Genomic DNA, 14,766 nt, shown 5'->3' on the forward strand with positions numbered 1-14,766 from the left:
CATAGATGCCTTTTAAAACTACTGGAGGAAGCAATAACATAGGAAACATGCTGGTCATGAACATTAGCTGTCTGATCCCATATGTAAAATGAAGACTACAAGATAAATTATTGTTACTAAATGCAATTTTATATGTAACACTTAGCTCAGCACTTGATCCATATTCAGTACTCAGTAAAGGGCACCATTGTTTGAACCCGAGTTTCGTATCAGTGAGCTGCCACACCTCTGATACAGCACAGTAGAACAATATTTGGATTTCCTCGTGCAAGAGCTAAGTGGTTTCTTAAAGATCTTCCAGCCCAGCCCTTCATTTTAACTGATGCCAAAGTGAAAAAGTACCTTCCACAAAGTCACACACTTGGCTGAAGGAAAGAGAATATGGAGAGAAAAAGGTAGTTGGGGACCAAACCTTGGGGGTAATGTTTATGTAAAGGATGGGAGGAAAAATAGGAGACACTAATTAGTTGAGTTTTTGAGGGCTTGACCCTGAATTTTACAGCTGCCTTCTATAATAAATTTTATTTTCTGGGAAGAAATGACATTTCCCTGCTGTGGATAGCTCTACCTATATTTCCCATTGACATCTTTAATTCAGCTTCAATTTAATGTCCAAAACCAAACTGGAATCATTACATGTTAGAACTGAAAAGGATCTTAGAGGGCCTCATTCTAACCTCTCATTTTACAGATGAGGAAAACATTCTGCCCTGGGGTGGAGGTCTCGCACTTCTTAGATTCACTTATAGCAATGTGAGCAATCAGTTGTCTCTTGGGCCATTTTTGCCCAGGCTGCAGAGCATTACTTTAAGTCCTTTTGGCTTAGAGTGAGCCTTCTAAGCTCATCCTGGCTACAACAACCCCTGGTGCTGTTTATAGCCGTCGCTTCTAACTTTCCTTTTCTTTTTTCTTTTTTTTAAACAACTGAATCTTTCTTTAAGTTAAATCACCTGAAGAAACCCCATATCTAAAAAGAGACTAAAGAGGAGCTGCTGTGGTTAACAACAAGGGTTTGTTGGTGGTGATAGTAGGGGATAGGGAGCTGGCGAGATCAGCAGGGGGAAAGCATGAGCTTTACTGTGATTACTTGGACCCTCATTCCTGGAGGTGAGGGGCCTCTGAAGTGCCTCAGAGGTTAGGAACCAGTTTGAAATCCCCTGATTTGGAGGCACATGAGATCTGGCAGCGATGGTTGGCATGAATGAGAAGACCACCGGTATTTTTGTTCAACAAGTTCCTCGGTGATTTGTCTACATGCCCTGGAGTAATGATTTTCAGCTCTTTCTTGGATCTGAGAATTAAGAACTAGGCCATCACTACAACTAGGGCTTTAATAAACTCTCAGCTATTATTTAAAAGCTCTCGTCAGTCACATTTGTTGTTACTTACATGGACAAGCAGCTTTTTTTGTAAATTAAGTTGCCTTGGAATAGATGATTTTATTAATATAGATATAGCCCAAGAATTACTGTCACATGAGGAAAAGTTTAGGAGTAATCAGCTTATGCCAGATCAATATGATCTGGCATAAACGCCTATAATGTTCTGATGAATTTTAAAATACTTGACATATTTTAAATTATTATTTTATAGTATTATTTATAATTTTGAATTTTAGTCAGCAACTGTTGAAGCCCTGTGCTAGGCACCACGGGGAGATGGAGGGAAAATAGGACAAGGTCCTTGCCCTCACATTTGAGTCATGCCAAGTACAGAATGAAGAATGTGACATTTTAGGATTTTTTTCCTTTGTACTTCATTTTACCACCTGAGCTTTTTTTTTCATATTGTACAATTTTTAATTTTAATTTACTGACTTGTAAAGCATGTTCATGGCTGAAAATTCGATAATTTAAGGTTGTATGCTTTCTTTCAAATTGTCATCAGATTGCAAGACTGGAGAAAGATAAAGAAGAACTACATAACCAGCTGCTTAGTGTTGATCCCACAAGAGACAGCAAACGAGTGGAGCAACTTGTTAGAGAAAAAGTCCATTTGTGTCAGAAGTTAAAAGGTTTAGAGGCTGAAGTAGCAGAACTGAGAGCTGAAAAAGAAAATTCTGGTGCTCAGGTAGAAAATGTACAAAGAATTCAGGTGCGGCAGTTGGCTGAGATGCAGGCTACGGTCAGATCCCTGGAGGTAAGGTTTTAATTGCTTCCCGGTAGACCATCGCGTACTTTTTTTTAAAGTGCAGTTGACAAGCCTTTGATTTATTAGGGCATAAATGTGTGCTCACCAATCTAATGCTGACGCATTTGTGGAATCCCAAGAGTATATATACTTTTTGTAAAGAAGAAAGCTCTTGATTCATAAGCAATAGCTATGCTACCACATTTACAAAGGGATTATTTATTCTTTGGGAGTCATGTCGCCTATCTGAAATGATTTAACTTTTACAATGCCACAGAGTAGAATATGCAAAATTCAAAAAAATATTGAGTTTCTGAAGACTAAAGTCATCTCAAAGCAGAAAGAGCAATTTCTTTCTAGTTATTTCCTTACACTGGGATTCAAGATCTTAAAATCGTAAATCCTGTTTCAACAGAAATACCATACTTATATATCTTATGACAGCTTCTTGCCAGGGTTACAAAATTCAACTTGGCTACTAATGCATATAAGCCTTTACTGAATTATTTCCCTGAGTTCATTAGAGAAAGAGAAGAGCTGGCAGAGCTAAGCTGGTACTCCTAGAGGTATTGTCCTATGAAAGTTCTTGTTTCCATTGTTGGAGAGGAAAAACTTTTCTTTCATCCTCTTAGGTTCAGAGTTTAAGGGTTGTGAATTAAACTGACAACAGGCAGATTAGCAAGAGAAAAGACAGATTTTTATTCATGTATGTAAACAGGAGTTCACAGAAAAATGTGACTCAAAGAGGCAGTAGTAATTTGGGGCGTATATACCATTCTAATAAGGAAAAGAGAGGGGGAGAAAGGACACTAATAGGAAAACAAATGACTTTTAGGAAAGATAAACGGGCCCTTAGGAAAACAAATGGCAGATATGATGATTTTGTGATGATGTTTGTGTAGGTGCTTTCTTATCCTGGTGTTGACTTCTTGTCTATTGTGATAGAAGTTGGCCTTCCCTAGTTATGAAACCCCTGGGGAGGGGACTTCTAACACTTCTAACACTTCTTTTTAGAGGCTCTACTTTTAGACAGATAAGAGGAGTTCAGGAAAAAACTTTGTCCTGTGTCTGTTGATTCTCAAAAGCCTTCAGCTCCAAATAATTCTTATTCCACAGTGGCATATTCTGGACCCCTTTACAGTTTTATTGAGATAATGCTTATTCCTCCTAGTCCTTAGTGTCTTACGTGTAGCAAATATACTAGTTTGATAGTTTTTAAAAATTTATTTTGAGTAGTCCAAAATGTTTTGTTTTGTTCAGAATAGTTGTGAAGTGATTTGAACTGGAGGGAAATTAGTGTGCACCTAGTTTGTAATTAAAATCCAATATCCAAATCCAAAGTAGTGATTTTTTTCCAGACAGCAAACTGGTACAAGAAGTACATTAATATGTTTTGAAGAGTAGAAGTCACCTTTTTATTTTTCGGATGAAGCTTCTGACAGTATTTAGTGGTTTCCTGAATTAAAATTGTCAGTATCATTGGACCTTAGACATGAGGCAGTTCAGAATGAACTGTTTATGTTGCCATCCTTCCATCCTTAACGTATTTACACAGTGACAGTGGGATGACTGCGACTGAGTATGGTATGTGATCTCAATGTGAAACTTTGCATTGAGGTCATTTAGAGTGATTATTTTCAGGACCAGTTGAATGATGACAAAAGATGGGAGGTTCTTTCACAAGAGCCTGTATTTCATTTTATCATTTGTCAGATGAAATGAAAATACACACATGACAGGTAGCCTGCCTTTCTTTGATTTTTTTTTTTTTTTTGTCTATCACTGTGCCTGAAGAGTATCATTTTTTATGTGAGGAAAATAGTTTTTTTTTTCTGAATTATTTGTTGAATACACTTCTTATCATATTTAAGATATATAGGAAATGAGCTGTTGCAGAACTGAAGCTTATCCTTTAAATGAAAAATGTTTTCATTTTAACTATTTTGAATAGAAGTATTTTTAAAAAGCATTTAGTTTTCCCTTTCTAATTAAAGAGTACTATGAGTATTACCAACTGGAAATTTTCTTGACAACTTACTTCATTAAGAATCTTCATTATGTGATGATTTCAGGAGCTATTGAGTTCTTTGCCCATACTTCCAGAAGCTCCAGATTAGTTGAGGATTTTGGGTTTTTAATCTCTTGGGGATTGTTTTCTAATCTCCATTGATTTTCAGTTCTCACTTCTTACTACTACACATAAACCCTCTCCTCTACCTTGTAATATGCTTTTTCATATCTGCTGGGTACTTGATATCCCCCAAAATGCTTGTTTGAATTATGTCCACAATAGTAGTAAATAGGTATCAAGTGAGTGTGTTAGGTACGCTGTCTCATGAGAGAAGTGTATGGGTTTTATCTTGGTGGTGGCTGTTGATAAGTTGTTTGTCCAGATAACTTTGTTGCATATTTCCTGGAGCAAATATCTTGCGTTTGAATTCTACCAATTGCTTTGTGAAAACTCTTGTTACTTCGGTATATGTTAATATTGTTGAGGTTTTGAATAATTTTGGGTAGTATGATTATTACATTTATTTAAGTAGTGCTTATTTTGTTTTTATATAATTGAAAAATTGTCAAATTTTAAAATACTTTATTTTAATAAAAGGCTGAAAAACAGTCAGCTAAACTACAGGCTGAACGCTTGGAAAAAGAGCTACAATCAAGCAATGAACAAAACACTACTTTAATTAGTAAATTGCATAAAGCTGAACGGGAAATAAATACATTGACCAGTAAAGTAAGTTGTCTTAAGTATCTACTTTATTCTTTAGAATGCTTGAGACTGTATAATGACAAAGGAATTTTGTGTTTCAGTAGCTTAGTTCCCTACATTGAAGTCTCTTTTTTGATCTTATTCTACCTTCCAAATACATGTAGAATCTGTAGAATCTGACCAATTCTTAACCGCTTTCATTGTGACCACTCTAGTCCAGTTTTTACAATAGCCTCCTAATTGGTCTCTTTACTCTCTACCCTGCCAGAGCTCTGTGTGATCTGGCCCCTGCAATCTCTCCCCAGCCCTCATAGTCCATTTTCCCTCCCGTTCACTTTGCTCTAGCCTCACGGGCCTTCTCACTCTTCTTTGAGCAAGCTTACTTCTACCTCAGGGCCTTTGCACTTGCCCGCCTTGCATGGTCTTCCCTCACATATGTATATAGCTTTCTTCCTCACCCATTTCTTTTTTTAAAAAAAAATTAATTTATTTTTGCTCACGTTGGGTCTTCGTTGCTGCATGCGGGCTTTTCTCTAGTTGTGGCGAGTGGGGGCTACTCTTCGTTGTGGTGTGCAGGCTTCTCATTGAGGTGGCTTCTCTTGTTGCGGAGCATGGGCTCTAGGCGTGTGGGCTTCAGTAGTTGTGGCACACAGGCTCAGCAGTTGTGGCTCGCGGGCTCTAGAGCGCAGGCTCAGTAGTTGTGGTGCACGGGCTTAGTTGCTTCACAGCATGTGGGATCTTCCCGGACCAGGGATCAAACCCATGACCCCTGCATTGGCAGGTGGATTCTGTGTTTTGTTTTTGTTTTTTTTGTTTTTTGATACAGAAATATGTTTATTAATGCATTAAAACCAAATCTCCTGATGAGTTTAAAAATTACTATAATTTTGAAGCAGTGATAAGTATTAATGATATTTTGAAATATCTACAAAAAATGTAATATGATATGAAAATATCTGTCACAGGTACTGTTAATACTACGATGGTTTGTAGTCAACATTCATAGTTGAAGCGGCAGGTGGATTCTTAACCACTGCGCCACCAGGGAAGCCCCTCCTCACCCATTTCTGATGTTGCCTTATCAGAGAGGACATTTTTTTCTTCACTTTGTAAAATACCATCTTCCCTCTTCCTCTGCCTTATTCTCTATCGTTTTTACCTGCTTTATATTTCTTCATAGCTCTTAACACCATCTGATATATTTGTTTATTTTTGTCTTTTCTACTCCCTTTGCCTCAAATATAAGCTCCAAGAGAGCAGGGACATTGCTTTTATTACTGTTGTATCTCTGGCTCCTGGAACAGTGCTGGCACACAGTAGACAATAAATATTTGTTAAATGAGTAAATTAATAGCAGCAGCATGATCTGCATTTGTTATTTTTAAAAGAATATAATGGTTTGAACACCTTTTATATACAGTTTTCTCAGGAACTTAGAGGTTTTTTTCCCCCTCAAATGCAATGTATATAAGGAATCCAGTAACCAGAAGTAGGATAGCAATGATGAAAGTATTTTATAGAATACCGTAGTGAATATCAGCTCTGGAGTCAGACATACTCAAATTCCATTTCTTCCCCTTGCTAGCTGTGTGACCTTGGGCAATTTACTTTCTCTCTGAAGACTTTAGCATTTTTCCTTTGTAAAACAGGACTAATACCTACCTTATAGAGTGTGGCAGAGATTAAATGAGATATTATGCATAAAGCACTTAGCATAAGGTCTAATATATAATCACCTGAATATTAGCTATTATTAGTAGTACTTGGGGCAGCTCTAAGAACTTGAAAATAAGACTGATGTCTGAATCAGTGAGATCATGTATTATATTTCTATCAGAGTTATGTAAAATCACCTTAAAAAACAAAATCGTTTCTAGACCAGAGGGAATTTACTGTAGCCTGGTAGAAATACATGAACTTATCTAGAGGAGTAATGTATTCATCGTAAATTCCTTGTCCACAGTCAAACAGTGTTTATGACAGAGGCAAGAGAGAGTTTTAGTTGGCAGAGTGTGAGTATTCTGGTCCCACTGAAGAGATCATTCTTACTGTGGAAAGTAATACCTCAATCTATTTTAGTTTGTGGCCATGAAATAATCGATTCATCCCATTCCTTTTGTTCTGACTGCATGAGCCCTAAGCAACTTTCTGACTGTTATGTGATTTCCTCTGTAATTTTGTCTACAGGGAGAGAACGCACTGGTCCTTCAGAGTTAGAGTATTCTAGTTTCCATTATAGTTTTTTCTCATAATTAATTAACTGACATTCTGGTTTTATAGATCACTCTTCATAAACTTTAGTAATGTGAGTCTAACCTTGAGAGTGGTCTTTAAGTGTGGTGACAAAATTTGATTTCTGTGCCTGAAAAGCCAAAGCCATAATATTAGATGTATTAGATGCCACCCTTGGGAGATAGTCTACCCAGTTTTTTCCATGGCAAATATATACTCTTTTACACTTCCAGATTGTATGTTTATTAACACACATTGCTAAGAGTTGCCTGTCTTTTTAAAGGCACACTTGCATTATTATGCATATAAATGGTTTATTAAAACCACCCACCAACTTTAGACAAAGCAAGTTTTCATTTGAGATCTTGCATATAAAAAGATTTCATTGGAAGGTTAAATTTTAAAATAATGTTTCAAACATTGTCACAGTTTTCTTTGCAACTTGAAATTTTCATCAACATTTTGCAGTTCTCACAAATGGTTGTTTGCAATGCAAAGGAACACCTGGGGTGTATTTGTCTAAGTTATTCAAATTTGTAAATGTTTGTTAGGTTTTTGAACAGTTATGTCATTGTGACTATCGGTGTCTTGGATTAAAAAGTATTACCAAAGATGGCCTAAAAATGATGACCTTAAAGATATCTAATATTCAGTGAGATAAATTCTTCCTGTTATGAGGTGTTTGAGCTTTAGAACTCCAATAAAATACAGTTTTAAGGAAGTCATCCCACAGAATTACCTTATTAGCTAAGTTTATAAGGTCATACCATCTCAGACCTTTGAAAAAGATCAGAGTTTAAGTACTGTCTCTTTGGAATTTACATCAAGAGCTTCTTGAGTAATACATTTTTTCAACTTTATTTGAATTTCTTGCTTACGTATATTGTTTTCGTGTGTGTGTGTGTGTGTGTGTGTAATTTAACAGATTCTGAACCCTTATAAAATGCTTACTGTTGCTACTTTGTTACATTTCTTAAAGTTTCATTAGTACTAGCTAATATTCTGAGTATTTCTGTTGTATCAAAAGCATAAAGCAAATTCACAATGTAAAGACCAGAATCTACATGGAAAATAAAAAGCAAAACAGGGTAGCTTGACCCACGGAGGCTTAAGAAGATTGTAAATCTCTTCAAATTATGTGCAGCGTTTTAACATTGTGCATTTTATTTAAGAAAAGATCCCTAGTTTTTCTAGGATTTTTGATGCTTGATTACAAAAGTTAAGAACTAGGAATCTAGAGGCAGAAAGAAACTTTATTATAACTATTTGGGATTTGGTTCATATTACTCATAGAAAGTGTTTTTATTCATCATACCTAAGTAATAAATATTCATATATGTTTTTCCATTTTTAATAAATAAAATAATTTTAATATTTTGGAAGTTAATTACTATTAGTGTGAGTGCATTCATTATTTCAGTATTTTAGAAATGTGGCACTAAAGAAAAACAAACTCATCAGGGTCCATAGATAAGTTAATTTGAATGCATGTTGCTTGAGCATATACCACTACTTTAATAATAGAAGTAGTTCTGAAGATAGACTTGTCATTTGACTTCCGGTCCAGTGTTCTTTCAGTTTCACTGATTATAGTTTAATTGAAAAATGTTGTCTCATTTCAGTAAATCTCAGAGTGAATGAATTAAGAAATATGTTTTTTATATATTTTGTAGTTCTTCTCGTTGAAAGATTCTACAAAATAAGATGGCTCTGATTTTCCACCTCATATATAAAGCAGCTACAATGTGGTTTGCTAATGAACTGCTGTGTCATTCAGATCTTCTACAGTTAGTGTATAGTAGCAGGTTATGATTACATTTGTCATAGAAATTGGATTTTCATTGTAGTTGTATTTCTTCCAGATTTTAAAGCATTTATAAATTCTGTCTGTCCATGAAATTATAAAACCCAATCTATAGAAAGTTTAAATTTTAAAATAAATACAATTTTTTAGCTGCTCTGAAAGTATTTCAAAGCTGCTTTGTAAACATTGTTCTATGAGACTTGCTTTCATAGAAAAGAACTTAAGAAAGATTTAAAAATGCAAATCTGATGTCAGCACAAGGTATTCATTTTGTGTTGTGTCATTTGAAAATCTACAGGTTAATTTGTGTCTTAGTGTGGTTATTAACAGTACAAAGGTAGCACAGTACTTGACTTTCTTGTTTCCTTTAAGTGAGGAATTTGCAGGAAACCTTATTATGTTTCCAAGACCTTTCATAGATGGAGTCTCCTCCAGTAAGACACTTCTGTTTCTCATCTTCACCCTCTTTGGCTCTAGGACCTCTTCCTGATTTATTTCTAACTCCCATCTCTAGTTTTTATAGCTTTTTATTGCACTCAAGTAAATTATCCTTTACCCTCCTGTTACCACCATCTTATATTTTACATATTTGGCTTGTATATATTTGTGATTTTCTCCTGTGATTTCATAGTTTTATACATTAGTATAATATGTCAGAATGCAGGTTTATCTAACCTTTATATCCGTACTGGTTAAATCCTCATTATAGTACTGTACCTAATTTTAGAAGCACCTCACCAAAGGGCAGGGTTATGGAAACTGTTAGAGTAGTACAGATGATTAGAGAGACAAAGCTTTCTTGTTTGCTGCTGTATCCCCAGCTCCTAAGACAGTGCTAGGGCACATAATAGGTGCTCAATAAATATTTATTGAATGAACAAAGGAATACTACTTTTAAAAAAATTTTGTTTGTTTATTTTTGGCTGTATTGGGTCTTCGTTGCTGCGTGCGGGCTTTCTCTAGTTGCGGTGAGCAGGGGCTACTCTACGTTGCAGTGTGCGGGCTTCTCATTGCAGTGGCTTCTCTTGTTGTGGAGCATGGGCTCTAGGTCACGCAGGCTTCAGTAGTTGTGGCACGTGGGCTCAGTAGTTGTGGCTTGCGGGCTCTAGAGTGCAGGCTCAGTAGTTGTGGCGCACAGGCTTAGTTGCTCCGCGGCATCTTAGTTGCGCGCGGCTCAAACCCATGTCCCCTGCATTGGCAGGCAGATTCTTAACCACTGCACCACCAGGGAAGCCCAAGGAATACCACTTATGAACTATAATTATTCAACTTTCAAAAGGAATGTCTCAGGGAAAAGCTGAGATTGGTATGTGGTTAATTATATGGAAAGTGTTGACAATTAGTTACATTCACCTTGGGGCTTTAAAAGGATCAGGTCTTGGCAATAAAGGTTTAAATTAGATTCATACATTTTGTACTTGTTTATCCCCCTACCAGCGTACACACACACACACTATTTAGTCACCAAATTCAATAGATTATTCTTTCTTGTCCCCTTTGTTAGTCCTTTGCCTCTTAATTGGTTTCTTTACCTTCAGTTTCTTAATCCAGCACACTTGCAATGAGTTAACTTTCTGAAACAAAGTTGATTGTGCCACCTTCAGCAGCTAAGAGGATATACAACCCTTTTGTATGGCATATAAAGTTTATTCCCTGCCACTCCACAGTTTTCACATCTTCCTCTGCTCTATCTATAACACATTGTTTGTTGTTTTCCAAGCAGACCAGGTGACGTGCTACCTTTATAACATTTCATATGCTGTTCCTTATACCTAAAATGCCTTTTTGTCACCAGCAGGTTTTTTTTAGAGGAAGGTTTCAATTTTTTTTCCCCTGAGGATGTTTCAGTCATTGACTATTGGATTTTAGGTACTTGCAGTTAAGCCTTTAAAGGCAAGATTAAGCCCGATGACCCCACCCTGCTATTGAAAGAAATGACTCAGTTCTACTAGGAACAGACTGTTTTCTTGGTGCTGAGTACTGTTCCAGGCACTGAAGCATCTTCCCTGCTGGAAGGTGCTTATACTCTATACTCTGCTACCAGAGTGTTTTCTCATTTCTACTAATGTTTTTGGGTTAGCATTTAGTGGCAAGAAAATGACCAATAGTAATTTCAATTTCTAATTATCAACAGGTAAAAGAACTTAAACATTCAAACAAACTAGAAATAACAGACATCAGACTGGAGGCAGCAAGAGCTAAGAGTGAGCTAGAAAGAGAAAGGAATAAAATTCAAAGTGAACTGGATGGTAATATATGATTTCCCATGCTTTTTACTGTTACTTTCACATATAAACTCAAATTACTAAAATAGATCAAACTCAATTTTTATTTCCAATTTTAAGCTTAATTGAATTTTAATTTTAGAGCACATATGTATTGTTTTTATTTGTATGTTAAATGTTCATTCTGTGGTGTAACTTTAAAAAAAATTTTATGGTTATATCATAGTTATTTGATTAATACATAAATTAAGTGAAACTTTACAGATAGGATTCCATACTTCCTGGGTATATAACTTAAAATCTGTTTAGATCATGTGATTATTAATATCAGACCATTTAAAATCTAAAGAATGTATAGGTGGGTTCCAGGCCCAATTTTTAAGTTTAAAAATTTTTTTATGTAGACCCTAGGCCAGTTATTGGGCCTAGTTCAGCCTAAGCTTATTTTTAAACTCCAATTTAGTCTTAGAATGTCCTTCTCATCAAGATTTCTCAGAAATTATATTATTTCTGACTTTTCTTAAGTACTTAAATAAGCTGCCTGGACCTGCAGCTGTCATCAAGTTGGTCTTTAGTTGAACTGGCCTGTAGTTTCAGTTTCAGACAGAGCTTATGATGAATGACTATTTTCATTATTAATTTCTACTTGATGTTGACTCATGGATTTTCATAGAGTTAGGGAGCAAATTTTCTTTGGAACTTAAAGAGTTTGAGATCCAGTTTTGCATTCTTTTTAAACTTTGAGTTAGATATGAATTTGTTTTACTTATTCCATATGCAAAATACTTGTCATTTCATTAGGAAAATTTGTGAATTCATTGGACAAACTTGAAAATGTCCAATTTGTATTAGATATCTAACAGTTCTGATAGGTTTCAAAAGCTTCTGTGATTTTATTCACTCTGTTTTCCAGCTAGCTTTATGATGATGCTGTCTGTGGGATTTAGGTTACAGAACCCTTTTAGAAGTTAAGTATTTAAACCTCTTTCGATATTACCCAGGTTGATGTCCCCAGCTCTCAAGATCCAAATGAGTAAATGTATATAACCTTTTACTGAAGTTTTTTTGTGTGAGTGCTTAATAAAATGACAAATTAAGTCTGAGTAGTAGTCTTTTTCATTAAGAAAAGTTTACCAACAAAGTAAAGATCTTTGAGATGTGTATCTGGAGAGACTTAACTTTCTATATTCTTTCGTCTTATCAGCTTATGAATATTTGCTGTTAATTGCAATTTTTCTTCTTAATAACATTGAATACAGTACAGTTTTCTCCTTTTAAAAAAAATACTAGGATTACAGTCAGACAATGAAATTCTCACATCAGCTGTTGAACACCACAAAGTGCTTTTAGTAGAAAAGGACCGTGAATTAATACGTAAAGTACAAGCTGCCAAAGAAGAAGGTTACCAAAAACTTGTGGTATTACAAGATGAAAAGTAAGTACCTAATTACCTTATTTTGTGTTAAATCTCCTTGCAAATGAAAACATTTTGCTGTCATATCATCCTTATTGTAGTTCTTGTAATATAATTATCATCTGTTGTTTTAGGCTAGAACTTGAGAGCAGATTAGCGGATTTAGAGAAAATGAAAGTGGAACATGATGTCAGGAGGCAATCTGAAAAGGAACAGTGTGAAGAGAGATTGCGAGCTTCACAGATGGCAGAAGAGTCGGCCAGGAGGGAACTTCAGAGTATTAGGTTATATATGCATATATTTTTTTTAAACTTCATTTTGAAATAATCTCATAGCCAACAAAACATTGCAGAACTAGTACAGAGTATTCCCATATAATTTTCACCCAGATCTCCATGTCTGAATTATTTTGATACCTTTGTTGGTTTCAGTTGGCCATATGTGAGTGTGTCTGTTTCTGGACTCTGTTCTAGTCCATTTATCTGTATGTCTGTCTTGACACCAGTATCACACTCTCTTGACTACTGTAGCTTCATAGTGAGTTTGATTCAGGTAGTGCAAGTCTTCTACCTTGTTCTTTTATGGCAAGATTGTTTTGGCTCTTCTAGGTCCTTTGCCTTTCCCTGTAAATTTTAAAATCAGCTTATCACCATTTTCAAAAAGGCTTAAGATTTTGATTGGGATTGCACTGAATCTGTAGCTCAGTTTGAGAAGAGTTGTCATCTCAACAGTATTGAGTCTATCCAATCCATGAATATGGCCTATCTCTCCATGTATTCGGGTCATCTTTGATTTCTGTCATCAGAGTTTTGTAGTGTTCATTGTATATATCATGCTCATATTGTGTTACATTATAATTCTAAGCATTTTTATGTGATTATAAGTGGAGTTATGTTTTAAAATTTTACTTTCTAATTGTTTATTGCTGACATATAGAAATATAGTTGAGGGGCTTCCCTGGTGGCACAGTGGTTAAGAATCCGCCTGCCAACACAGGGGACATGGGTTCGAGCCCTGGTCCGGGAAGATCCCACATGCCACAGAGCAACTAAGCCTGTGTGCCGCAACTACTGAGCCTGCGCTCTAGAGCCCATGAGCCACAACTATTGAGCCTGTGTGCCACAACTACTGAAGCCTGCACTCCTAGAGCCCATGCTCTGCAACGGGAGAGGCCACTGCAATGAGAGGCCCGTACACTGCAACGAGGAGTGGCCCCTGCTCGCTGCAACTAGAGAAAGCCTGTGCACAGCAACAAAGACCCAATGCAGCCAAAAATAAAATAAATAAAATAGATACAACATTAAAGAAATAAAAAATGTTTAAGAAATATAGTTGATTTTTATGTATTGACCTTGAATCCTATGACCTTACGGAAGTCATGTATTTTCTACTAGCTGCTTTGTGGGTTCTTAGTTTTCTAACATCATGTTGTATACGTTGTACTTTCTTTTAGTTTACTTGTTCATTTTTTGGTTTTGGTGTGTTTTTTTTGAGGATTTAAGTAGGTTTTATTTTATTTTTTTGATAGTATTTTTTTCAATAGATCTTTATTGGAGTATAATTTTTTGAGTTGGGAATTTAATTCAACTAATGTTCATTCTTTCATTTTTATTGGTAAAAGTATCATGCTGAGAATTTTCTTATCACTGCTTTTTAAATGTATCATATAGATTATGATATGCAGTGTTTTAATTATCATTATTTTTTAGAAATTCCCTAATTTCAATTTGCATCTTCCTTTTCACCCAAGAAGCAATAGAAGGTATAGTTGTTTAATAGAAGGTGAAACTAATAGTTTTTTGGGGCTGCCACAACAAAATACCATAGACAGGGTAGTTTAAACAACAGAAATTAATTTTCTTACAGTTCTGGAGGCTAAAAGCCTCGGAGCTCAATGTGTTAGCAGATTTGGTTTCTCCTGAGGCCTGTCTCCTTGCCTTGCAGATTGGTTGCCTTCTTACTGTGTCCTCACAGGGGCTTGCCTCTGTGCACATATATCCCTGGTACCTCTCCCTCTTATAAGGACACCAGTCATAGGATTAGGACCCACCCATATAACCTCATTTAACCTTGTTACCTCTTTAAAGGCCTTGTCTCCAAATACAATCACGTGTAAGTGATTGAAGGTTTTTGAATTTCCAGGTGATAGGGCTTTCTTGTTTATTTTGTTGTTAAATTTTAGTTTTATTGCATTGTGATCAGAGTATTGATTCTGTTATTTCTGCTTTATGGAACACTCTCATGT

The 14,766-nt window shown here is 35.8% G+C and overlaps 1 protein-coding gene across 1 annotated transcript in view; it reads left to right on the forward strand.

Moving 5' to 3' along the window:
- The window catches only part of CEP83 (centrosomal protein 83), a 117,367-nt gene that overhangs the window by 70,590 nt on the left and 32,011 nt on the right, over positions 1 to 14,766 (forward strand). Inside the window, exons 6-10 of the mRNA XM_061204249.1 lie at positions 1,888 to 2,139; positions 4,739 to 4,870; positions 11,017 to 11,131; positions 12,398 to 12,542; positions 12,656 to 12,805. Of these exons, the coding sequence (XP_061060232.1) occupies positions 1,888 to 2,139; positions 4,739 to 4,870; positions 11,017 to 11,131; positions 12,398 to 12,542; positions 12,656 to 12,805 (794 nt within the window). The remainder of the gene's footprint in view (positions 1 to 1,887; positions 2,140 to 4,738; positions 4,871 to 11,016; positions 11,132 to 12,397; positions 12,543 to 12,655; positions 12,806 to 14,766) is intronic.

Source organism: Eubalaena glacialis, chromosome 11 (assembly GCF_028564815.1).
Source record: "Eubalaena glacialis isolate mEubGla1 chromosome 11, mEubGla1.1.hap2.+ XY, whole genome shotgun sequence".
Taxonomy (NCBI): domain Eukaryota; kingdom Metazoa; phylum Chordata; class Mammalia; order Artiodactyla; family Balaenidae; genus Eubalaena; species Eubalaena glacialis.